At 52.5% G+C, this 21,506-nt stretch overlaps 8 protein-coding genes and 1 non-coding gene across 9 annotated transcripts; 4 read left to right on the top strand and 5 right to left on the bottom strand.

Annotated features, from left to right (window-relative positions):
• Positions 1–622: 622 nt before the first annotated feature.
• Positions 623–1,570, bottom strand: BDV14DRAFT_193362 (ribonuclease P subunit p20 family protein; the record flags this gene model as incomplete). The annotated part of the gene is made up of 2 exons (XM_073771772.1): positions 623–1,404; positions 1,483–1,570. The coding sequence occupies 2 exons, from the start codon at positions 1,568–1,570 to the stop codon at positions 623–625; spliced, it is 870 nt and encodes a 289-aa protein (XP_073622876.1).
• A 483-nt stretch (positions 1,571–2,053) lies between these two features.
• On the top strand, positions 2,054–3,939 carry BDV14DRAFT_183671 (leucine-rich repeat domain-containing protein). Its single transcript, XM_073770398.1, has 2 exons — positions 2,054–2,770; positions 2,829–3,939. Exons 1-2 carry the CDS (start codon positions 2,118–2,120, stop codon positions 3,874–3,876), a joined length of 1,701 nt encoding a protein of 566 aa, XP_073622875.1. The 5' UTR covers positions 2,054–2,117; the 3' UTR covers positions 3,877–3,939.
• A 534-nt stretch (positions 3,940–4,473) lies between these two features.
• BDV14DRAFT_183670 (uncharacterized protein) lies at positions 4,474–5,152 on the bottom strand. Its single transcript, XM_073770397.1, has 2 exons — positions 4,804–5,152; positions 4,474–4,740 (listed from the first exon to the last, which is right to left on the bottom strand). Exons 1-2 carry the CDS (start codon positions 4,947–4,949, stop codon positions 4,587–4,589), a joined length of 300 nt encoding a protein of 99 aa, XP_073622874.1. The 5' UTR covers positions 4,950–5,152; the 3' UTR covers positions 4,474–4,586.
• A 141-nt stretch (positions 5,153–5,293) lies between these two features.
• Positions 5,294–5,365, bottom strand: BDV14DRAFT_t132. The gene has a single exon. It is a non-coding gene; the product is annotated as a tRNA-Met (tRNA).
• Positions 5,366–5,566: 201 nt separating this feature from the next.
• BDV14DRAFT_183663 (ubiquitin-binding TORC1 subunit KOG1) lies at positions 5,567–10,885 on the top strand. Its single transcript, XM_073770396.1, has 6 exons — positions 5,567–6,360; positions 6,413–9,097; positions 9,173–9,423; positions 9,470–9,803; positions 9,854–10,191; positions 10,251–10,885. Exons 1-6 carry the CDS (start codon positions 5,884–5,886, stop codon positions 10,438–10,440), a joined length of 4,275 nt encoding a protein of 1,424 aa, XP_073622873.1. The 5' UTR covers positions 5,567–5,883; the 3' UTR covers positions 10,441–10,885.
• Positions 10,886–10,893: 8 nt separating this feature from the next.
• On the bottom strand, positions 10,894–13,407 carry BDV14DRAFT_154395 (uncharacterized protein). The gene is made up of 2 exons (XM_073766646.1): positions 13,048–13,407; positions 10,894–13,001 (listed from the first exon to the last, which is right to left on the bottom strand). The coding sequence occupies exons 1-2, from the start codon at positions 13,312–13,314 to the stop codon at positions 11,199–11,201; spliced, it is 2,070 nt and encodes a 689-aa protein (XP_073622872.1). The 5' UTR covers positions 13,315–13,407; the 3' UTR covers positions 10,894–11,198.
• On the bottom strand, positions 13,401–14,313 carry BDV14DRAFT_154355 (uncharacterized protein). The gene is made up of 2 exons (XM_073766643.1): positions 13,941–14,313; positions 13,401–13,892 (listed from the first exon to the last, which is right to left on the bottom strand). The coding sequence occupies exons 1-2, from the start codon at positions 14,005–14,007 to the stop codon at positions 13,501–13,503; spliced, it is 459 nt and encodes a 152-aa protein (XP_073622871.1). The 5' UTR covers positions 14,008–14,313; the 3' UTR covers positions 13,401–13,500.
• Positions 14,314–14,975: 662 nt separating this feature from the next.
• On the top strand, positions 14,976–17,776 carry BDV14DRAFT_154366 (PA and RING finger domain protein). Its single transcript, XM_073766644.1, has 2 exons — positions 14,976–17,194; positions 17,243–17,776. The coding sequence occupies exons 1-2, from the start codon at positions 15,117–15,119 to the stop codon at positions 17,583–17,585; spliced, it is 2,421 nt and encodes an 806-aa protein (XP_073622870.1). The 5' UTR covers positions 14,976–15,116; the 3' UTR covers positions 17,586–17,776.
• Positions 17,777–19,148, top strand: BDV14DRAFT_154367 (EI24 domain-containing protein). The gene is made up of 2 exons (XM_073766645.1): positions 17,777–18,069; positions 18,116–19,148. The coding sequence occupies exons 1-2, from the start codon at positions 17,968–17,970 to the stop codon at positions 18,821–18,823; spliced, it is 810 nt and encodes a 269-aa protein (XP_073622869.1). The 5' UTR covers positions 17,777–17,967; the 3' UTR covers positions 18,824–19,148.
• Positions 19,149–21,506: the final 2,358 nt, after the last annotated feature.

Raw genomic sequence — 21,506 nt, 5'->3', positions numbered from 1 at the left:
TCATGCCCTTCCTTACTCCCTTCCTTTCAACATTTTCCTTTTCAAATTATTCTACCTGCTGTATATACTCATCTCGACAGCATAATTTAGCATGTTATCATCTCGAAAATTCCAACCGCTTGTTCTCTTTGTCATCTTGGGATTGAACAATGGCATTGTTCCCCCACCAGTAGGCGAATTCTTTGTCTTCACGTGTGACGGGAAAGAACAAAGGCCTGCCTCGTAACGGCAGGGTGCGACTTCCATGATTGGCTACTTATCTCGTGTTCCGGCGAGCAGTTGCTATAGTGCCACTTCTACTCCTGGCGACAGTTTGAGTCAGACACCAGGAAAAAGAAATCGCGAAGAAGAGCCCTGTCTAGACTGCCGAGCATGCGAGGGTGAGGGAGAATCGCTGCATTTGCAGGTTTGTATCTCGTAATACGCGTGAAGCGACTTTGTCTGCAGATTGAGAATCGCCAAACTGAGCATGATGAGGACGACGCCGAAAAGCAGCATGAAGCAACGCGCCGATGCTGCGAGACGTAAGCCCGTCGTCAGGTTCTTGTTCAGTCTGTTCAAAGCCCTGTTTCTGAGAACATAATTGAAGATCATTGATGCACGGATCGGAGCAAAACAACCCTCACTTCAAGGATATAGCAACCTCCACGGAATTTACCCATCTTGTCCGCGTCTCCGGTAGCTCTGTGTCTGCAAGCGAAGCAGCCAACCCAGCTGCGCGTTTCCGTTTCTTCAACGCGGACTTGGAGATTGCCTTAGATGCTGACGACGTATATGCTGTCACCGCTGTAGCTTCGCCATATGTCTCGGAGAGAATTGTTGGATCGCCCTGATCCGCCGTTGTCATAAGAGTCGTCTCATTTCCAGTTCCGGTGCCAGCTTCATTTTCGCTCGTGCTACTATCTTCAGCCCCATCTCTCCCTCTCCCCTCCAGCTCCCTGATATACCCTTCCTTCCTGCCTTCATCCTCCTCAATGTCATCGACAACAAGCACGCTCCCCGTCTTAAGGCGCACCTTATACTCCGCTTCTCGTCCATGACCCTCAAACCACTTCCCAACCTTCAATGCAGTCCCCATAGCACGCCCCGTAGCCTTAACTAAGACCTCTTCTGAACTTAGCTGCTCCCTCTCTTCGCCGCGCGCGAGGGCAGCAAGGAGTTTTTCCTGCTGGCCTTGGCTCCCCTTTTGGTTGGGGGGATTCGCCTTCTTGCTATTTGTTTTCGATAAGTTAGATAGAGACGCCACTGCGCGTTTTTCGGCGTGCCGGAGGAGTTTCTGGACGCGTTTGACGGCGCTCATGTATGGTGTTGATGTCGAGACGTAAATTGTTTTGGGGACCGAGGGGCCAGCGTAGGGGGAGGAGATTGGGGCGTGGGGAATCGGGCGTTTGTGGACGCGGGCATCTGTAGTTCGACTTGTGTTAGAGAAGTTGTTTAGGTATTCCTAGGTTTGGAAAATGGAGAGCGAGGATAAGGACGTACATTGCGGCAGCTTGACCATGTCCTGGTTTTTGCGCTCGAAGTGGAGGTCTGCCGCAGAGGTTGCGGATTTGGGCTTTGGAGGGCTCATTTTGACGGGTGGGTGTTGAGCTGCTATTGACTTGGAGGTGTAGAGTTGTTGTGGTGTTGCGGTCGTTGTTGTTGTCGTAAGGTGGACGAGGTTGAAATTGTGGTCGCGGTGTTGAAGCTCCGATCGGTTTGCGGCGGCGGCGGCGTGTCCGTGCTGAAGCTGGGAAGGACCTGGCGCAAAAATATATTGTCGACTGTCGGCTGCGAAGCTCCGATTATCCTTAGGTCTAAAGGCCCTGGACGCGAAACATCGTGACTGATTGGTGTTTGAGGTCTTGAGTAAACTTATTAGACCACACCAAAGCTTACATATTCTTTATTACACAAGGATACTATTTAAATGCCATTGCGCACGTCAACTGTAGGGAGTCGCATGATAGCGGGAGTCTGGTGGCCGCAATCTAATCTAATCAATCCAGTCGACTAGCGCCCGCTATCTCCGGCCACCACGACGCGTCTGGAATTTCATAAATACTGCCCTTTCCCCCTTTCAGTCTCCTACATACCTTCTGCGTCATTCACTTGACCTATTGAAGTATACATTGAGAATGGACACCGAACCACCCCTCCCCCCGCCCCCACGCATCCGCCACCGCTCGCCAACAAACAAACCACCACGCGCACCAAGCGCATCAACAAGACCCAGTGGCAGTCACAGCTACAAGTCCCACCGCCGCCACTCTCGCTTCGACGACCTCTCTAGCCAACCATCCAGTGATCCCGCGCTCTTTTCGAGTGACGATATTCCCGCGTCCGGCCTCGAGAATTATCATGCGCCCTCGGACCTGTCTGGTTCGCGCAAGCGGAGGTATAGAGGTACATGGTGGGGCGAGATGGTGAAAGAGAAAGAGAAAGAGACAAAGCGAAAACGAGCAGACTTCAAGGACAAGAGGCTTGTTGATAGCGGTGTCTGGATGGGGAGCGATGAGTCGGTTTCGGGGGTGTCGGGAGTGCATTTTGCGTCAGAGGATGGCGTGAGTTGGGGGGAGGAGCTGATTAAGGATGAGGGGATTGGATTGGGCTCGCAATCAAGTACTGGGAATGTGAGTTCTAGTCTCGTTGGGATGCAGGTTCCAGCTCCGGGGCCGGTGCGCGCAGGCTTCGCGAAAAAGGTCGCGGCGGAGGAGCCGAGGGAGCATCAGGTTGCGCGCGCGATTGTCAATGATTGTCTAGAGAGAGGGCTGGACAGTATTGATCTTAGGTACGCCACCAGCTCCTGAACTTCTTTTATACTGTGCAAAGGTTCACAATTATTACAGCGGCGGCAATCTTCGCGTCCTCCCTCCAAACCTACTCCGACCCCTCCAACATCTGACAATACACCCCAGCATCAAAGAGCCCCCAATCAGCGAAGAAGTCTACTCCTCCCTGCAACCCTTCCTCCGCATCTTTCTAGCCGGTAACGCCCTCTCTACCCTACCAGGCGAGCTCTTCGAGCTTGACTCCCTGCGCGTCCTCAGCCTGCGCAACAATAAACTTCCTGAAATTTCACCCGCCATCCGACGCCTGACAAAGCTCCAGGAGCTAAACCTATCCGTTAACCGGCTGAAATTCCTCCCCTGGGAACTACTCTGGCTGATAAAGAAGGGTGATCTCAAGCAGCTTACTGTGCGCCCGAACCCGTTGATGCAGATCGGGGATGATGGGGTGGAGATTGCGCGGTGGGAATTCCCTTTCCCTCCAGTTCCAGCTCAGGACCCGGAAGACAAAGACGAAGACGAAGACGACTCTTATGAGAATAAAATTAGCACCCGGGTATTGATTGAAAATCTCAAGACTGCCGAGTACGATGGGCCTCCGCCTGAAGAAGCTTGGGCGCCTGTTCATGTCGCAACGGGACCTGTTCGTCGGTTCAATGCAGAGGGTTTTCCTTTCCCAGACACACCACAGGCAACAACGTCATTGTCTTCATATACCCATACACTGTCCCAATCTCACTCAGACACAACCTCTCGCGTCCCCTCTCTCCGCGAAGCTGCCCTTCTCTCCTTCAGCAAGTCAACCTACTTCGACACTCTTCCGCCCCTCTCAGACTCTGACCCCGATTTCGACGCAGACTTTTACGCAAACTTCCCACCCCTCATGCTCCGGCTCCTGCGGATGGCGCGGGACATCCGCGCTGCAGGCGGACGATCCTGCTCCGTCTGTCATCGGTCATTTGTAATTGCGCGTACGGAGTGGGTTGAGTGGTGGGATGTGAGCACTTATGAGAGTGGGCTTAAGGGGGCGAGGGGAAGCGGAGAGAGGTTGAGGCCGCTGCCGTTTAGACGGGTGGGATGCAGTTTGGGGTGTCTTCCTGAGGTTTGAGGTGATTCTGCCCAAAGGGCAGCTGTATTTACGTATATAATGTGTCTTTCTAGTGTATAGCGGTCCGATGCTTCCAACATCGTGCGAAATCCTACGGCGAAAAGTAGTATCCGTACCCCGTTCCTCTCTGAATTCCGAAGCCACAGGATACGATCTGAGGTCTGCGCCTTTGACCCATCTGCCCCCCGAACTTGATGTGGAATTCCCGAAACAAGATCTGTAAGGAATGATCCATTCCAGCGATTGTCAATGGAACTTCGGGAAAAGGTCGCATCCTATATGAGCACGCCCGACTACCTCCATCTACGCGCGCTCTCGCGGGCGATGGTGCCTATCTTCCACTGCAACCACTTCTGGAAATCTCGATTCCAGGAAGACAACGACCTCGGACGGCTCAGTCATATTCATCAGCAGAATCCAAACGTTGATTGGCGAAGACTATACAAGGCGTCGCGAAAGATCGACGGACGGCACGATATTACAATTCAAGTATGGGAAGTTGTCCAGTAGATTAAACATACCGTTGCTGCAGATGAAGACCACATCCTGCCGAGAGATGCCCCTTTGGACTTTTACGGACTGGCGCTCCAATTCTACCATAACAATACAACAGCAGCTGGACGCCGAATTGAAGTCGCCAAAATAGATGCATCCTCGCCATTGGAATCGATCGGCATCTCCATTTGGTTTCCGCCAAAATCGCTCACACGTTACCAGAAAGCCAATGCGCCATTGTGTATGGCTCGAACACATGTGACGGAGATTACTGCATTGGAACTCATGCACAGAAACGGAGAAAATGTAACCCTAGGTAGTAAGCGACAAGAAGCGCGCGTGGTTGAGGAACAGCAGTTACAAGATGAGGTAGGTAAAGTCGTTGGCCTCACACTAAGATCTCAGGAGCTAGCTCTTTTAACACTATCTTAGGGGCAAAAACTCATCGACCTTTGCCTTCGAGGGACAGGGGTGCGCAAACCTCTCCACGGCGCGGACCCTAAAGTGAAAAGCAACAGGGTAGATGGTCGACGATACGGAGTAGCAGCGGGGAAACCGAACAAAAATAAGGGTCTCATGAACGAAACAACAAATCCTGCCTAGAAGGTGCATTTCAAGAGGAGTATGAAGCCGAATAGTCTGCCGGGACACCAAGCAAGGAAGACTGGTATCCAGAAATTGCTGCAAGAATGCCATGGAAGCGATCATGAAGCGCGTTCGGCTCCGAGTCTCGACAATGGGTTGGCGTATACATGGTCATCGCTAATATATATGTTTCACACAATGACCATCCATGTAAAGCGAATGGGAAGGATGGTATGTAGTAACGGAAGGACATTAAAGACTTATTGGAAGCAACTAGCAAAAACTCGAGTTATCTGTGACCTGAAAACCAAAAATAAAAAAATAAAAAAGATGAGGATAGCATGTCCTGGTTTCGATCCAGGGTCCTCCGGGTTATGAGCCCGGCGCTCTTCCCCTGAGCTAACATGCTAGTTGATGAAAGAAACGGGTAAAATGTAAATTATAAAGGGCAAAAACTGTGAGTCACACATGGGTAGGGGTAACGTCACGGGAAGGGGCGCTAACGCCATGGCCAGAGGAGTCAATGGAACAAAGATGTGCCGACTGCCGAGGTAATCGCCAAGACCGGCGAGCTTCCCTTGGTGACCTTACCTCCAGTCCCAACCCGGCCCGCCTTTCGACCAGCCATCTCAAGTCCGCTGGCGAGGAGAGAGTTGCTTTCAAATCGTACGCTTGACGGACTTTTTCTTTTAAACCTTCTATGATTTATCAAACCACCCTCTCCGACACTGTCCCGACGATAACCCCATCCCGATGATAGTCGGCCTGAATTCGGTATATGCGCTCAGTGTTTGATAAGGTGAGCGCCCCACTGTCGAAAAACGGTCCCTCGAACTCCCTCTGCGCGACATCCCTCTGACAAGCATTATCCGATTAGACCACGGTCGAGTCCTTTAACGAGGCAACCACGATGGTCATCCCCGCACAATGAGGGACCCGACGAAAGAGATGGAGCAACGAGACACACCGCCACAGCAGCAGGCCTCCAGTCTCCAGGCCAATTTCCCGCGACGCAACAACCAGAAATCAGTTCGAGTCGCCTTCGGTCCTGACCTGGAAACGTACATTCCGCCGCGCGAGAGATCACCGGCGCCGATCGCAAGCCACCACCGGTCGTTTACCTCCGTCGAGCAGAAACCGGCGCCGCCGGGCCGGCCAACGAGCTCTTCTGGTGAGAACACAACCTCGAACACTGGGGATAGTTCGCCGTATATGTCAGACCACAGATCCGAGAATACCCGGCCGACGGCGGTTCTGAAGAGGGCGAGGAGCGACTATGGACCAAGAGGAGGATTCGATAAAACCCCCGTATTTGTGGACAATGAGGACGAGGAGGACTTTGCGATGAGGCATGGGTGGCAGGAGGAATATACGTCGAGCGAGTATCTCAAGGTTCTTCACTCGGTAAGCAGATACGACCGAGCCACCCCGATCTGCGTCTGACTTGAAGCTCTAGAATTTCTACATGTACTTCACGGAAAAGCGCCACGAATCGAATGGATTCCCACGAGACCCCGTCGGAAGTTGGCCGACCCAGGATTGGCGGATGAAAGATCGACTCAAGACCGTTTCCGCCGCGTTGGCCATCTGCCTGAATATCGGTGTCGACCCCCCGGATGTCGTCAAGACAAATCCAACCGCGAAACTGGAATGCTGGGTCGACCCGACATCAACAACCGGCGGTGGTCACAATAAGTTGATGGAGCAGATCGGTAAGAAGCTGCAGGAGCAGTACGAGACTCTCAGTTTAAGAACACGGTATAAGCAATACCTCGACCCATCCGTCGATGAAACAAAAAAGTTCTGTGTTTCGCTTCGCCGCAACGCCAAGGACGAACGAGTCCTCTTCCACTACAACGGTCACGGTGTTCCCCTTCCGACGCAATCCGGTGAGATCTGGGTGTTCAATAAGAACTACACCCAGTACATTCCAGTTTCACTATATGACCTACAACAATGGCTCGCCGGCCCCAGTCTTTTCGTCTTCGATGTGTCTCACGCGGGAAATATTGTCCAAAATTTCCACACCTTCGTTGAAAAACACGAAAAGGAAAACATTGAACAGAAGAAGCTGGATCCGAATGCTATTGTCCAGAACTATGGCGACTGTATCATTCTCGCAGCATGTCAGAAGAATGAGTCCCTTCCGACGAACCCAGATCTTCCGGCGGATTTGTTTACATGTTGTCTAACGACGCCCATCGAGATTGCCCTACGTTTCTTCATACTTCAAAACCCTCTCCAATCCAACGTCCGCATCGACGACTTCCGAGTACCTGGCCGTTTGCAGGACCGTCGGAGTCCCCTGGGAGAGTTGAACTGGATCTTCACTGCCATCACGGATACCATCGCCTGGAAAACTCTGCCACGCGCTCTCTTTAAGAAACTCTTTCGTCAGGACCTCATGGTTGCGGCCTTGTTCCGCAACTTCCTGTTAAGTGAGCGAATTATGCGTACATATAAATGTACGCCCATTTCATCACCGGAGCTTCCCGAAACTCATAACCACCCGCTATGGAAGAGTTGGGATTTGGCTGTTGAGATGGTGCTCGCCCAACTTCCCGCTCTCATTGAAAATGAAGAAGGCCGCCGACACTATGATTACCAACATTCCTCTTTCTTCACGGAGCAACTCACTGCCTTTGAGGTGTACCTCTCATCTGGACCAACTGAAAAAAGTCCGCCAGATCAGCTCCCCATCGTTCTGCAGGTGCTCCTGAGTCAGGCGCACAGGCTGCGAGCCTTGATCCTGCTCAGTAAGTTTCTTGATCTTGGGCCATGGGCCGTCCACTTGGCTTTGAGCATCGGCATATTCCCCTACGTTGTTAAACTTTTGCAGTCAGCAGCGCAAGAGTTGAAACCAGTTATGGTATTCATATGGGCGCGGATAATGGCTGTTGATCATACAGTTCAGAACGACCTCCTCAAAGACAACGGAATTCATTACTTTATTTCAATTCTCAACCCCACTTCTCCTATTCCCGTTGGCAACGCTAGCGAACACCGAGCCATGTGTGCTTTCATTATATCTATATTCTGCAAGAACTATACCCAAGGCCAGAACGTCTGCCTTTCCTCGGAGCTCTTCGAATCCTGTTTGATGCACCTGATGGATGTTGAGAACCCTCTGCTGCGGCAATGGTCCTGTCTTTGCATTAGCATGCTGTGGTCCGATTTTCCCGAAGCGAAATGGATGGGCATTCGTTGCGCTGCAACAACCAGACTTTGCGAACTCAACTTCGACCCAGTGCCGGAGGTAAGAGCTGCAATGTTACATGCTCTGACAACGTTCATTGGGATTCCCGATTTGACCGACCAGGTGGAGCATATCGAAGAAAGCCTAGCTATTTCGGCGATTCCGATGGCCGCAGATGGAAGCGTCGTTGTGAGGAAGGAGCTCTTGGTCTTCTTCTCGACTTACGTGAAACGCTACCAAAACAAATTCCTGGTCGCCGCTTACGAAGAATTACTGGAAGAAAAGAAGAATCTCATCTCCAAATTGGGACTTGATTCTTCTAAAGGCAATAAACCTGACGGATCAGCAGTTAAGCCACATCCGCTGTCGCGAAATACCACCGTCGGCACGATTTGGAAGCAACTTCTGATACTCTCTGTCGACCCACATCCTGATATCGCGCAAGATGCAGGAACGATTGTTGATTACATGCACTATGCGCTACTCGAGTCCCCCATGGCGTCGATAACTGAGCGACTGCGACAAGAAATTTTAGACCTCTCTAGCCGAGTTGAGCAGCAATCACAGGTACGAGAGAAGCCCAGCCCGAGAAAGGCCGCTGCGACGCCTCCTCCCACCGCACCTCCGAAACAAGAAGGGTACCTTTCGTTGAGTCTTAGACGAACTGCTAGCGTTGCGGCGTCGTTGAAAAACCTCGCGTTTGGTGGTCCCACCCAAGGAGAGACTCAAGAAGCCGATACATCGCCCAAGGCCCGCACCCCTGCTACCCCTCGAGGTCGAGCCCCGCCAGAATGGACGCGCCCTCCTGAGGTCAATGACCAACTTGCGCCCGCAACAACATACCAACAAGCCCCAATTCCGACATCCCGAGGATTCATTCGCCGAGACACCTCTAGTGCTCCAAGCATACCATTGATGAGTAGATTCCTTGATTGGTCCACAGAGGTAATCCCAGAATCCCTACGTTTGATATGCGAGAAATACCGCGAAGAGTACGAACAGCTTCTCACCCATGGCCAGTACTTCCGGGAACCGCAGATGAAGCCGAACGAACCCGACGAGCCTGGCAGCGCAGATTACAACGAGCGCCTTTGGAGGCGTAGTCGCAACGAGAAGATTATTTCAGAGACCCAACCTCTGAAGGGTAAGGCGGGCAGTAGCCCTTGGGATCAATCGACAGCGCTCTTGTCCAATGCTATCCAGCCGCTCAAGATGTGCTTCCACCAGTTTGAAGATCACATTGCCGTTGCGGATGACCGTGATACGATTGCGTAAGTGAGGCAAGCCTGGTGCAAGACTGGATGCTGACGTTTACAGAATCTGGGACTGGCAGAATCAGAAGCGCCTCAACCGCTTCTCCAACAGAAACCCACTGGGCTCGAAGATCAACGAAGTGCGATACATCAATGAAGACGACCAAGCCCTTCTCATGACAGGATCATCAGACGGCGTCCTCAAGATCTTCCGAAACTACGAATCGTCTCAGGATGTTGAAATTGTAACCGCCTTCCGCGCCCTCCCAGAGCTGATTCCTAGCAACCGTAACGCCGGTCTCGTCCTCGACTGGCAGCAAGGCCAAGGTAAAGCTCTAGTCGCCGGTGACGTGAAGGTCATCCGTGTCTGGAATGCTGCTACAGAAGTCTGCACAAACGTAAGTCTTCAAGTTCGGACCGATTTAGAGACCTCCACTAACAGAAGTAGGATATCCCTGCCCGCTCCGGCTCCTGCATCACCTCCCTGACATCCGACCAAGTCGCCGGCAATATCTTTGTCGCAGGTTTCGGCGACGGCGCCGTCCGCGTTTTCGACCAGCGCCTCAAACCCACCGCGTCAATGGTCAAAGTCTGGCGCGAGCACAAGCAATGGATCACAAACGTGCATATGCAGCGTGGTGGTTTGAGGGAACTCATATCGGGAAGCCGAAATGGCGAGATCCGACTCTGGGATCTGAGGATGGACTCTCCCATCAGCACGATCTTGGGCACGAGAGATACGTTGCGGACATTGAGTGTTCATGAGCATGCGCCTGTTTTCATGGTGTACGCTTCCCCTTCCCTTCATTCTCTCCACTTCACTGCTAATTGTAATAAAATTGCAGCGGCACAAACCGCCACGAAGTCAAGACTTACAATGTTGACGGCACACACCTCTCAACCTTCGAGCCCTACTCTAGCTTCCTGCACCACAACCGCTCTTCGCCGATTTCGAGCACAGCGTTCCATCCGCACCGTACACTCTTCGCTTGCGCAGCGCTCAACGATAACCACATTAATCTCGTGAGCTGCTAGTGCTAGCAAGCAAGCTTGCCCCGTTAATCCATCTTATGTATTCTTCTTTCCAACTCACGTCTTTCTATCACCACGATTCTATGGGGTTGAGGAGGCTCAACGTTGCTGCAGTGCTTGCAGGGTCTACTAGAGCCTTCTTGCACTTGGTTCTCTTCTTACTATTACCTTCTTGCCTTAGATTATTCTAGCATGGGTGTTGCTGCTGTTACGACGCATCGATTTTCGGCGTTGGGGCGAATATGGTCTTTTCTGTTTGCGCTTATTCGCACTTAGCGGTTGATGTCACTTGTTGTCTTTTTCTTCTCTTCTCGTTTGTATGGTTTCTGCACACGGACGGGAGATAATATTTATCGGCGAGTAGAGAGAGAAGGGGAGAGTTCCCGTCTTACTACCTAGAATCGATGACGTAGTCTAGCTTAGCTTGACAACGAAGACTGGATTTTGAGATTACTTTACATTACTAAAGAGACAGAAAAACGCAACTCAAGCCTGCGCACGAACGCCGCTGCTGAACACGGGCGAGAAAAATGTGAGAACATAACGGTACCAATGCCAAAGGCACATCGACCCTGACTACCTTGTTGAAAGCGCACCAGCTTGCAATTAAACCTGAGCCAAACGAGAAAAAGCCAACCCTTTCCATGCTTCGTGTGATTGAGACTGAGACAGCGCGAGTTTTGCCTCCGGAAGCCCGCGGACGATAGAAGACAAACGGTGTATCGGAGCCACCACTTAGATGAGTCTCCATACGTCATCCATCACCAAATTCCTTCAAAGTAGCTATTGTAATCTCCCCAGCTCGCCGCGCAGTAGCGGGACTCCATAGGTCTAAATCGCGTGAAGTAATCGTCTGGTTCACTGGAGCGATACGCGTTAAGATTGGTGATAACACCACCTATTAGTCCGACGGTTTGTTTGATGGTAGTGCGGTCTTTTTCCGGGAATGCCTGTCCTCGAGCCTGTTCACTCCGCCTGACAAGGCTCTCACTCGCCTCAGCGATCTGTCCACGCAACTGCTCCTTCCCACGGGGATCTTGGTGAAACCAGTTGTCTGCATCACGAAACCTGTCATTTCTAGCATCCAACGCCTTGCTCATGATGGTTTCTTTGAACTTGGTGAAACCTGGGGGTGGCTTGATTGTTTTCTTTGGCGGCGTTGCCGATTTGAGTAAGCAGGCTCCAGCAGTGACAGAGTTGGGTTGACCGAGCTTCATGTCGGGCGATTTCTTGATGCTGGCCTCCGGCTCACATCGTGGCGATACTCCTTGTGAGTCTTGGACCAGAGACACGGGTTGTCTTGGATTGGAAATTCCGCCGTTCTTGACCTCAAGCTGTTGCAGAGACCGAGCTTCATCGTCAGCATAGTTGCGAGAGTATGTGAATTGTCGGTCTTTGCTGGTGTGGATTGTCGTTGTCTTGGGATACGATTTGGAATCGAGGTTCATTGTATCTAATATGGCGTAGATCTCGTCTTTCAGTGTACGCTGAGTGGAATTACCACCGCTCGATAATCTCGAGCTCAGCGAAGATGAATCTTGTGACTTATGAGCCTCGCGCGTCTTTCTCGAGTATGTGGGTAGTTCAGTGTTCAGCAGTCGCTCGCGAGAATGAGTCGTGAAGCTCGGCTCCGATCGGATGGTTGTGCTAGCCATAGGCTTTTCATAATCCTGGTCAGCAGATCCTCCGTACATCAGGCCGGAGGTAATCTCAGGGAGATCGGTTCGATTATTGCGGTGTTTCAAGCGGACAGACTCGTAAGGTGATTTGTCGTGGGGACGATCGAAGCTTTCCCGGTACAACTGCAGGGAAGACGACTGTATGTACTCTGTTCGGTGAGAGTGCTGCGAGTAAGGTTTAGAATGCGGTGTGTCCCTTGCCATTTGCGCGATGGGTGTCATGCCGGCAGGTCCAGCTCCGCCGTCTGGCAAGTTCCAAGAATTGGCCCTCTTGAGGAATGGGCTTTCAGATATGTAGCTGCTTTCTCTGGATTGAGGAGGGTTGTAATCGCCTGCGTAGCTTAGAGGGTTCTTCTGAGTGTAGGTACCGTCCTGGCTAGGGATCCATGACCGTTCTTGTAGATTCTCGACATGAGGCTCGCGCTGCCAGTTGTATTCTTGCGAAGCGAACCGTGAAGGTGGACTCGTTTGCTCGGGGTCTTCGCTCAATCCGTACTCTGCAGAGGTTGAGTAAGCCGGAAGACCAGATTGAGACCCTTCAGTTCCGTAGAAGGCAGCAACTTCACTCGTAGTGTCCGACTGGGATGCCCTCGCCCTCCTCGGTCTATTCCTAGATGAATTTGTCTTGGTGTACAGCTGAATCAAAGAGACCGGCTGCGAGGAGGCAAGGTCGCGATCGTTTGAGATCTCATATTCAGAAGAGCGTAAGAAGGCTGGGTTAGTGGGAACATAGTTTTCAGGACGAAGATCGTATTTCTGAGTAGCCATCGAGCTGTTCTGCGATGCAAGCGAAAGGAAGGGAGAACGGCGAAGGGGAGGTTGAGATGGATACTGAAAGGACGAGCTGCGCAGCGAAGAAGGCGGAGGAGAGACGGCGGTTGGAGTCTGAAGTGTTAGAGGAAGGGAAAGAGAGAAGTGGAGGAAAGCTCACGGGCAGGCTGAATTCACTGAGTGAATTGTGTTGTCTGCCGCTTCCCTGCTCAATGGCCATCTTCTTGGGCGAGCCTCCCTGCAGCACCTCCAGAGGCTGTCTCTTGCGGCTTCGTTGTCCTGAACAAGAAACGATTAGTATGATTCTTGCTTTTGCATGGCAAACACACTTTTTGACATTGTCTGGGACATGGTGGCAGCCGGGGAAGTGGGTGGAAGTGAATTCCGCAGGTGAGTTCATGGAGAGCAAGACCAAGACAGATGACATGTGCTCCTTCCTAATGCACTCTACAACTTGCTCCTTCTCGAATGGGAAACTTCCTATTAGGCATTACCTAGCATTCACGGATGTTTCCTAGGAATGGGAGGGGTTTGGGGCCTGGGGGGAGGGAGAGGCGAGGGGTGGTGGTGGTGGTGGTGGATTTGTATACGAGTTAACCTAGAATACATCATATTACAACTGTACTCGATATGACCCGCCTCTTTGATGCCTCACTGGCCTATGAAGACTTCCACTGCCAGCAGTGTTTCCCTCAAAGCTTTGCGCTGTTCTCGCGCTCGAATAGGAGCTGGATGTATCATTCTGGGACGAGGAGCCATAGCCATTAGCAGTGGAGCTTTGAACGCGTCCAGTGCTCCGAGCTGCGACGTTATTGCTATACGGCACCTGGTCCAAACGAGTACTGGAACCATGCTCACCCGACCCATAAGTGCCGGGCCGTAGCTTATTGCCGTAGCTTCCAAATCTCGACCCGTAATCTTCGTGGCGATATGGACCAGAGTCTGATCTCGGGCCTCCAAAGCTGCCGGAATCTTCATCATAGCCCGAAGAATCCGACCCGTGGCCTATAACAGTTCAGTAAACGGTTCGAGGGTAGGTTGACTCGAACTTACTAGCACGCTTGGATCTCGATTTTTGACCAGTCATTGCGTCCTTTATCTTATCCAGGATTTTAGACATGGCGAACGTTCTGCGTAGTCGAATATATGGCGCTTTGAGCTAAGTTGGACTGTACAGTAGCAGATACGGGCAGGAGTTCTTGGAAATGGTAGACATTGAGCGCGACCTGTCGCCCAGACGATGCTAACGAGACCGAGGTGTTCCAGGGTATGCGCATAGATAAGGGCGGCAAGCATGCCAGACTGTTGTCATACCTTCCGTCGCGGTCCGCAGTTGAGTGTCATTCGACGTCACCACCATAAATCGGTTGTCGAGGCGAAACGGAGCTTGATTTCAGCCAATATTCTGGATATACCACTTGAACCATGGTTCCGAGTGCCTTATCAGCTCTGCAGACTGCCCCCCCGAGTCATGTGCGAACTATCGAACTATGACAGGCTGATGGGTCATGCGGAGAGACAACCGTGGGCAGGCGCAAGCCGCGTTCGCAGGCCATCGAGGGGTTCTATACAAAGTAAAAGCCTCAAAAGCCGAAGTCGCAGTGCGCATGCGGCAGTGCCCAGGCACATGTCGATCGCGTCGGGAGACGCAGGTGGCCGTGGGGATGATAGCGCACTGATCAGCGCCTGAACCCGCTCTGAGAAGAGGAGACGTCACGCTTCAGATGGGAAGATCAGGGGTAAAACACTGTCGGTGTCAGACTCGGATAGTGTTCTGTACGAGGTATACGCCGCAAACAATAGCACATAATCATTCTGGAGTGTGTAGCGTGTACTCCGTACTGTAGAAGAGCTCTAGTAAGGGAAGTGGTGTGACATGTATGCCTGAGGCAGAATCCCGTGACTCTTCGGCAGTGCTGCTCTCTCTCGCCGGAACTGAAGGTCATCCAACATCAACAACCAACCAACCCCCCGTTCCTCTTTGTTCATGCCTCTACTGCCCATCTGTCTCTTTCTGTCTCTCGTCGTCTCTTGATACCCCCACTGTCTTTCCCCGTCTTCGACTTTTGCGCTTTCTGTTCCCTTCTCGTCTTGGCCCCCGTTGTTGCCTTGGCTCCCCTCCATGAGTCCACCTACATGAGGCATCGACGGACTGCTCACTACTGAGTCACCCTCCGCCAGATTCATATTGACTGCCTTCAACAAATATCCGAATCGAAGTTTGAAATCATGCGACCACCACGCCTTCTCGTCCTCGCCTTCTGCCTTATCTTCCTCCCCATCTTCCTCACTCTCTACTCCGTCCTCACTTCGTCTCCTACTGTATCGACTCCCAGCTCGCTCGGAGCGACTGGTCTACACGCTTTCTTCTCCTTCAACCTTCCTTCCTCGCTCTTTCCTCCGTCCGCTATCATCAGCCTTACCGACGAGAACTCAACCTTTTTCTTAGCTAGACCTGCTGCGTTTGGCCCTCTCCTTCCCGATAAAGGTCTTAGCGGACAATTATGGGTGGGAGCAGGATTCGGAGAACGCTCGAGTGGTTCTGGGAAAGAACTCGGCTGCTCTGATATTCCTGGTTGGAGAGAGGGTGACGACGTACCTCAGGAAGTTCGCATTGGAAAGCCGGGCTCCGATGACAAAGATCCAGGCACTACTCCAAATAAACACCGTGCGGACTTCCTGCAGGGTGCTGCTCCTCGAGACGATACGCATTCCGGTTCCTTACCACCAAACGACGGTACCGATGACCATCTCCACCATCCCCTCCCTGAATCGGTTGTTGTCGACACTGCCGAGAAAAACCGCGATTCTCCGCCGCTGAAAGGCGCACATGCAGACATCCAGTCGCTTCAGGAAACTGCTGAAATAAGTGGACAGGTCGTCCTGCTCAGCAGAGGCGGCTGTGGATTCCTGGAGAAGGTCAAGTGGGCGCAACGTCGCGGGGCGCTCGCGTTGATTGTGGGCGATGATACCCGAGGAGGAAACTTGGTTACGATGTATGCGCGGGGCGATACGTCGAACGTGACAATCCCTGCACTATTCACCTCCTACACTACAGCTCACTTGCTATCGTCGCTCATTCCCCCGCAGGACCGGGAGCAACTATCGACCGACGCAACAAAGTCTCTCGACGTTGACGCCGAGCCCACGCCAACTACCTCCGCCACCGTTTCCCCTTCGTCTATCCCCAAGTCTACGAGCGCGTCGAAACCCGAGGTCGGATTCGCTTCCAAGGTTTTATCAATTCTAGGCCTGGGCGTCGAGACCGGGGATTCTTCACACGACACCAGACGTCCTCCAAGCAGTGGCAACATTGATTGGGCTCCAATGGGCCTCTGGGAGGATCAAGACTTGTCTCGAGGTCAAATTGACACATCTGCGTACTCGGGCGGTGACAAAGGTTCCAAATCCAGTGCTGTTGATGGTGATGGTTTTGTTATCGGGGTACAAGACTGGCGAGATCCAGATCTTATTGCGCCCAAAACCAGCTCTGTCGCAGTTCCTACTGGCAGCTCAGTTTCTGAAGCAAACGACCGTGCCGAGAAGGAAACCCAGTCTTCGACACTCAAAGGCGGAAGCATTACCCCTGGCAGTGGAGAATACTACGCCCTAGAAAGGTCTGTTGTTGAAGACAAAACCCGAAAGACCGACTCGCGCCGCATCACTAGCTCGTCCGATGGCACCAAATCCAGAGGCTGGTTCTCTAGGCATTTCCTCGGTGTCAGATCAGGAAACTCCGAGTTGGTCCGCAGCGACAAAAAGCGAGCCGCTCGTGAGGTTCAAAAAGATGTTAAGGATGTCAAAACAAAAGCACATGAAGGCTTGTGGGTCACGCTCACGCCCACGAGCATGTCGACTAGCCCATTCTTTGACACTCTTCTGGTCCTTGTCGTAAGCCCGCTGCTCACACTCTCTGTCGTTTACATTCTTTTGCTACTTCGATCACGCATTCGCCGCAGACGTTGGCGAGCGCCTAAGTCGCTAGTGGAGCGGCTTCCGGTTCGAACGTATCATACGATTCCCTCGGTTTCGTCTTCGTCATCCAGCTCTGTACGCTCTTCAAGCCCCGGCCCTGTTACCCAGACCTCTCCCTTGTTGGGCTCGAAATTTGAATCGCGCTCTCGAGCACAGTACCAAAAAGCAGCGCCGAAAGCTTTCGAACGGAGGGACCCTTCCGGGACAACTACCTGGCGTCGAAAGTATACGGGGCGACAAGTTGAATGTGTTGTTTGTCTGGAGGAATACATCGATGGGCAGAGCCGCGTCATGAGCCTACCATGTGGGCACGAATTCCACGTGGAGTGCATGTAAGTTTTGCTGTTCGAATGATTGAAGCTTTGTACTAACAGCTGCAGTACTCCTTGGCTAACAACCCGCCGACGCACCTGTCCCATCTGCAAGGGGGACGTTGTACGGTCCATGTCACACAGCCACTATGCTGAAACGCGACCAGAGCATGAATCCGACTGGCGCCACGGTGCATCTGCTCCTGTTCCTATTAGCCCGATGACCGACCAGGAAATATCAGATTTGGAGCGACATGTATCTGCGGATACCGGGCTTGATCGCAACGCAACCCCACCAAGTTGGCGCAATTTTGCAGCTCTCAGTTTGTCCGCTCTCAGTGGTGACACCATTTGGCACCAAGGGCACCATGGCCAGCAAGGCCATCAAGGCAGGGCCGACAATGATAACTAAACTCTCTTCTTAGCTTACTCTCTCTCCCTTCTCTACATCTCGGTCCTGGATGGTCTTAGCGTCTCTTTTGTTTTTAGCGGTTAGCGATCTGCGATTGAATTGGTTGGCGTTAAGGAAAACAGCTGGAGCTTTCGCTGGCGGCTCTGTCATTCAAACTGTAGGATGTACTCTCGTTTTGAATTCATTATTGCTATCCAAAGCAATGTCAATGCACAGCACCTGGAACTAAGCATGGTTCCCTCCGTAGTAATGACGTCATTGTCTCGGACAATCTTATCGCACCTTGATCACTCATCTTTCATTCTCCATCTCGTTGATACTCCATCTCTTGCCTTCTCCATCTCTTTCCTTCTAACATCTCTTTGCACCCATTTCCCTCACCATGTCCGACAGAGCAAAAGAAGCCCTACGTGCCGAGTCCGCCAACCTCGCCGCAACATCCCGCGACATCCTCTTCTCCGGCGCATACCTCTACCCATTCAAGGTACATCCCCAATCCACCAGCTCGAACGTCCATACTGACAAAACAGGGCCTCCTCCACTTTACAACCCACCCACCCCTCTACAAGCCACTCTACAGCCGGATAACACAGACTCTCCTCGCTGGCGTCGGCATAACTACCTCACTCTTCCTCTTCACGTACCTCCCGCAGACGGCATTCCTGACCTTGACAGCGGGACCATTTTTTGCGCCCATCGCGGGTGTCCTTCTTGTTCTTAGCGAGGCATCCGCCATCACGCATTTCATTGCGAGGGGGTGGATCATCCGGGATGCGTTGGTGGATATCTTTGATGCTGTCCTGTTATCACGCGGTCAGGACGCGCTAGTCCGACAAGGCCGTGAATTGAAGGGCTCGAACACCCGCCGAGGCGTCATGGAGAGGCTAGGCAAGATGGTTAAGCGCCCCTTTGGATCTTCTTCGGAAGGGGGCAGTGGAATTCTTCGCTCTCTTATGCTTCTCCCGCTGAACTTCATCCCAGTCATTGGTACGGTGATGTACGTCTACGTTGCAGGAAAGAAGGCCGGACCTGGTCTGCACGTGAGGTATTTCCAGTTGAAGGGCTTCAGTAAGGCGGAAAGGGAGGAATTCATTACCAGGCGGAGGGGAGCATACACGGGTCTTGGCATGGCGTCCGTTGTGCTAGAGATGGTGCCATTCGCGAGTATGGTCTTTGAGTTCAGTAATGCTGTGGGGGCGGCGCTGTGGGCTGCGGACTTGGAGAGAGCAGGGAGGTAGCTGATATATATAGTTCATACCTGATGCGGCCAGAATGTTGATCCGGCTGTGCAGGACTTCGTAATGAAGCAGAATCGAAGCCGTCAACGCCGTTTGTGCATATGAAACCCACAAAGAAAACTCATATAATTAATGACTGATGCAATCTCAAAGCCCCAGAACCCAGGCCATCTTCGAGCAACCAAGACGAGAACGACGCCGCCAAGAAGACTGAGGTTTACACCTTTGAACAAGTCCCCTCGCTCCCGCTCGACGATGACAAGACAGACACCTGGCGGCAACACCAGGATCGAGCCATTTCCGCCATAAAGAGCTATATCAGGTCAATCTTTGAGGATATCTTCAAAGATGATTTCATGGTACACCAGCTGTTTGACCATGTCCAAACCTACCTTAAGCCGAACACCAGTGCTACCATCTTTGATGCCTGAACTTCACCGTTACCCCCACGACTCAAGACATTGGGAAGGGGATCCAAGAGATCCAGAATAACCTGGGCCACGTGGGCATCAAGGTCCGGCAAGAGATCATGCCGGTGGTCTTGTACAAGGCTTTAGGACCCAAATACACCAACACCAAGACTGTCTACTTCAGTACTCGCGTGATTGCTAGGCTGCCTGGAAATACCACATCACCCTGAGCCACCCAGGATGATTTTCAAGTCCATGTCGAGGCAGACCAGCAAGGCCAACGTGGCCCCTCGCTGGACCACCGCGGTAGCCGATTCAGGAGTATTCTCCAGCTCAACAACATCAATGGCAACACTGCAGGCGTCGCTGTCCGCTGGTGTACGTGCTGTCAAACAGTATACCATCACACCGACACCTGCCACGTCCTTCACCCGGAGCTACACCCCAAGCATGACGGCCGCCAACCCAAGCGCCCCAGGATGAAACCGCCAGCATCTTCACCTACCAGCAACCTCTGCTCAACCCTCATGGTCAGCATTGGCTCTGAAACAGACTGAGCAAGGTTCCGCGCCGCCTTTCCTCGACAGTTGGTTCTGGATAGCGGCTTCGCTCAACATCTGGCCTCAGATCCTTGTTTAAGGAAATCCGCTACGATTCAGGACCTGAGATAGCAGGTGTTGGCCCTGGTACGGGCGTTGGCACCATCGAGTTGTCCTGTAACATGAATGGCCAGAGGGTGATCCTGGAGCCCACCAGCGTATCCTATTGCCCGGACATATCATTCGCCTTAATATCGGTCTCTCAACTACTTGACAAGCGCAACGCCAACATGATTGCACCAGCCACCAAGGGATCTTTCTGCTTGACATCCTCAAGGCGCCCTGCCTATCACTGGTACTCTCCGTCCACGCTGCCTTTACCATCCGAGATGAGTTCACCCACCTGCGGCACCGCCGAATGCTGCAAGCCTCAAGAGACCGCCTCCACCGAATGCAGAAGGTCATGCGGAGGATGAACATGCCCGCAGGCTACCTCTACAAGCCCTGCATGGCCACCCACCAGAGAGCCTAACCTTACCAGAGTGCCACCCGCGGGGAAGACTATCCTTTCAAACCCCTACATAAGGATGTTTACTAGTCGGTTCCTACCATCATTTGATCAGAAACAGTACATTGCATGGCCATGGACGACAAGACCTGCCATACCTGGGTGGCTGCCTTGACCACCCGGGATACCTTCACCACCTGGGCGATTGGCATCATCCGCCACCACGATACTCCCGAGCGCCCTCTACACCAGATACGCTGTGATCAAGCGCGGGAGACCGTGGCTTATCAGCTACAATACCAACGCTGATAAGCTATACCAAGTTCTTCAGCACAATGGCCGCATCGTGTCTGTCCACGATGTCTATAGACATCGTTGATGACCACTGTATTCAAGACACCACCTCAGGTACCATACACCCCGAGCCCACCACTGCCTCAGAGCCTCTGCTTTCGATGGCCACCACCGCTCCAGGGATCTCGCAGCCACCATTGCCTCGGGCACCATACACCCCGATATCACCACCATTCCAGGGACCTCGCTCCCTGTGACCACCAACGCTCCAGAGACCTTGACCCTCTCTACCACTGCCAGCTCAGAACCTCTGGCCACCAACCTCACCGCTGCAGTCGAGGACCTGCTCGATGAAGCCGCCAGTGCTGTTGACCACCAACCTGTTAAGGCGGTCAGCGACCCGCAGGGAAGCAACCCCGTTAACCTAGGGAATGACCTCTCCAAAGCCAGCGGGCCTACCTCGCGTACCCGTTCCAGCGGCGGTGGCCAGCTGGCCGAGCTTCGGGGCTCTGAGAGCCATACAAGTCGGCACCGATGGATATCAGATCCAATCCGCAACAAGACCTCGCTAGCGGACAGCCTTATGGAACCACCACACTTGATTCTGTTTTGCGCGGCGCTGGCTGTTCAATTCAATTCAAGTTCGTGCCTGATGCAGCTGGAAGGTTGCTCCGGCTATGCATCAAAGCCATCAATGTTATGTACATATGAAAACCCACAAATGAATGAAGCCCACTACTTGACCCATGTAATGAATGACCCATCCTATTCATCTTCATCCTGTTGGAGCCCAGGATTGAACATCAAGACGGCTCGCTGACTGCCAGACGGTTGGATATTCTATCTAACAAGTGTATTCAACACCCAACTGCAGGGGCAATAGCCGTTGTTGTGGGCGGCAAGCCGGCTTGCTGCTTCCAACGTTGACCGGG

This window comes from Aspergillus stella-maris (genome assembly GCF_047715825.1).
Source record: "Aspergillus stella-maris strain CBS 113639 unplaced genomic scaffold BDV14scaffold_90, whole genome shotgun sequence".
Taxonomy (NCBI): domain Eukaryota; kingdom Fungi; phylum Ascomycota; class Eurotiomycetes; order Eurotiales; family Aspergillaceae; genus Aspergillus; species Aspergillus stella-maris.
The sequence above is the reverse complement of the archived record's forward strand: the minus strand, read 5'-3'. Positions and strand labels throughout refer to the sequence as shown.

Coding starts and splice junctions, on each gene's coding strand:
- BDV14DRAFT_183671 (XM_073770398.1), top strand. CDS start 2,118: ATGGACACCGAACCACCCCTCCCCCCGCCCCCACGCATCCGCCACCGC. Junction 2,771..2,828: donor CTGGACAGTATTGATCTTAG/GTACGCCACCAG, acceptor CAATTATTACAG/CGGCGGCAATCTTCGCGTCC.
- BDV14DRAFT_154395 (XM_073766646.1), bottom strand. CDS start 13,314: ATGTCATCTGTCTTGGTCTTGCTCTCCATGAACTCACCTGCGGAATTC. Junction 13,002..13,047: donor TCAGTGAATTCAGCCTGCCC/GTGAGCTTTCCT, acceptor CTAACACTTCAG/ACTCCAACCGCCGTCTCTCC.
- BDV14DRAFT_154355 (XM_073766643.1), bottom strand. CDS start 14,007: ATGTCTAAAATCCTGGATAAGATAAAGGACGCAATGACTGGTCAAAAA. Junction 13,893..13,940: donor ATCGAGATCCAAGCGTGCTA/GTAAGTTCGAGT, acceptor GAACTGTTATAG/GCCACGGGTCGGATTCTTCG.
- BDV14DRAFT_154367 (XM_073766645.1), top strand. CDS start 17,968: ATGTCCGACAGAGCAAAAGAAGCCCTACGTGCCGAGTCCGCCAACCTC. Junction 18,070..18,115: donor CATACCTCTACCCATTCAAG/GTACATCCCCAA, acceptor CTGACAAAACAG/GGCCTCCTCCACTTTACAAC.
- BDV14DRAFT_154366 (XM_073766644.1), top strand. CDS start 15,117: ATGCGACCACCACGCCTTCTCGTCCTCGCCTTCTGCCTTATCTTCCTC. Junction 17,195..17,242: donor GAATTCCACGTGGAGTGCAT/GTAAGTTTTGCT, acceptor TAACAGCTGCAG/TACTCCTTGGCTAACAACCC.
- BDV14DRAFT_183663 (XM_073770396.1), top strand. CDS start 5,884: ATGAGGGACCCGACGAAAGAGATGGAGCAACGAGACACACCGCCACAG. Junction 9,098..9,172: donor TCCTTGATTGGTCCACAGAG/GTAATCCCAGAA, acceptor ACCCATGGCCAG/TACTTCCGGGAACCGCAGAT. Junction 9,424..9,469: donor GATGACCGTGATACGATTGC/GTAAGTGAGGCA, acceptor TGACGTTTACAG/AATCTGGGACTGGCAGAATC.
- BDV14DRAFT_183670 (XM_073770397.1), bottom strand. CDS start 4,949: ATGAGACCCTTATTTTTGTTCGGTTTCCCCGCTGCTACTCCGTATCGT. Junction 4,741..4,803: donor AGGTCGATGAGTTTTTGCCC/CTAAGATAGTGT, acceptor GACTTTACCTAC/CTCATCTTGTAACTGCTGTT.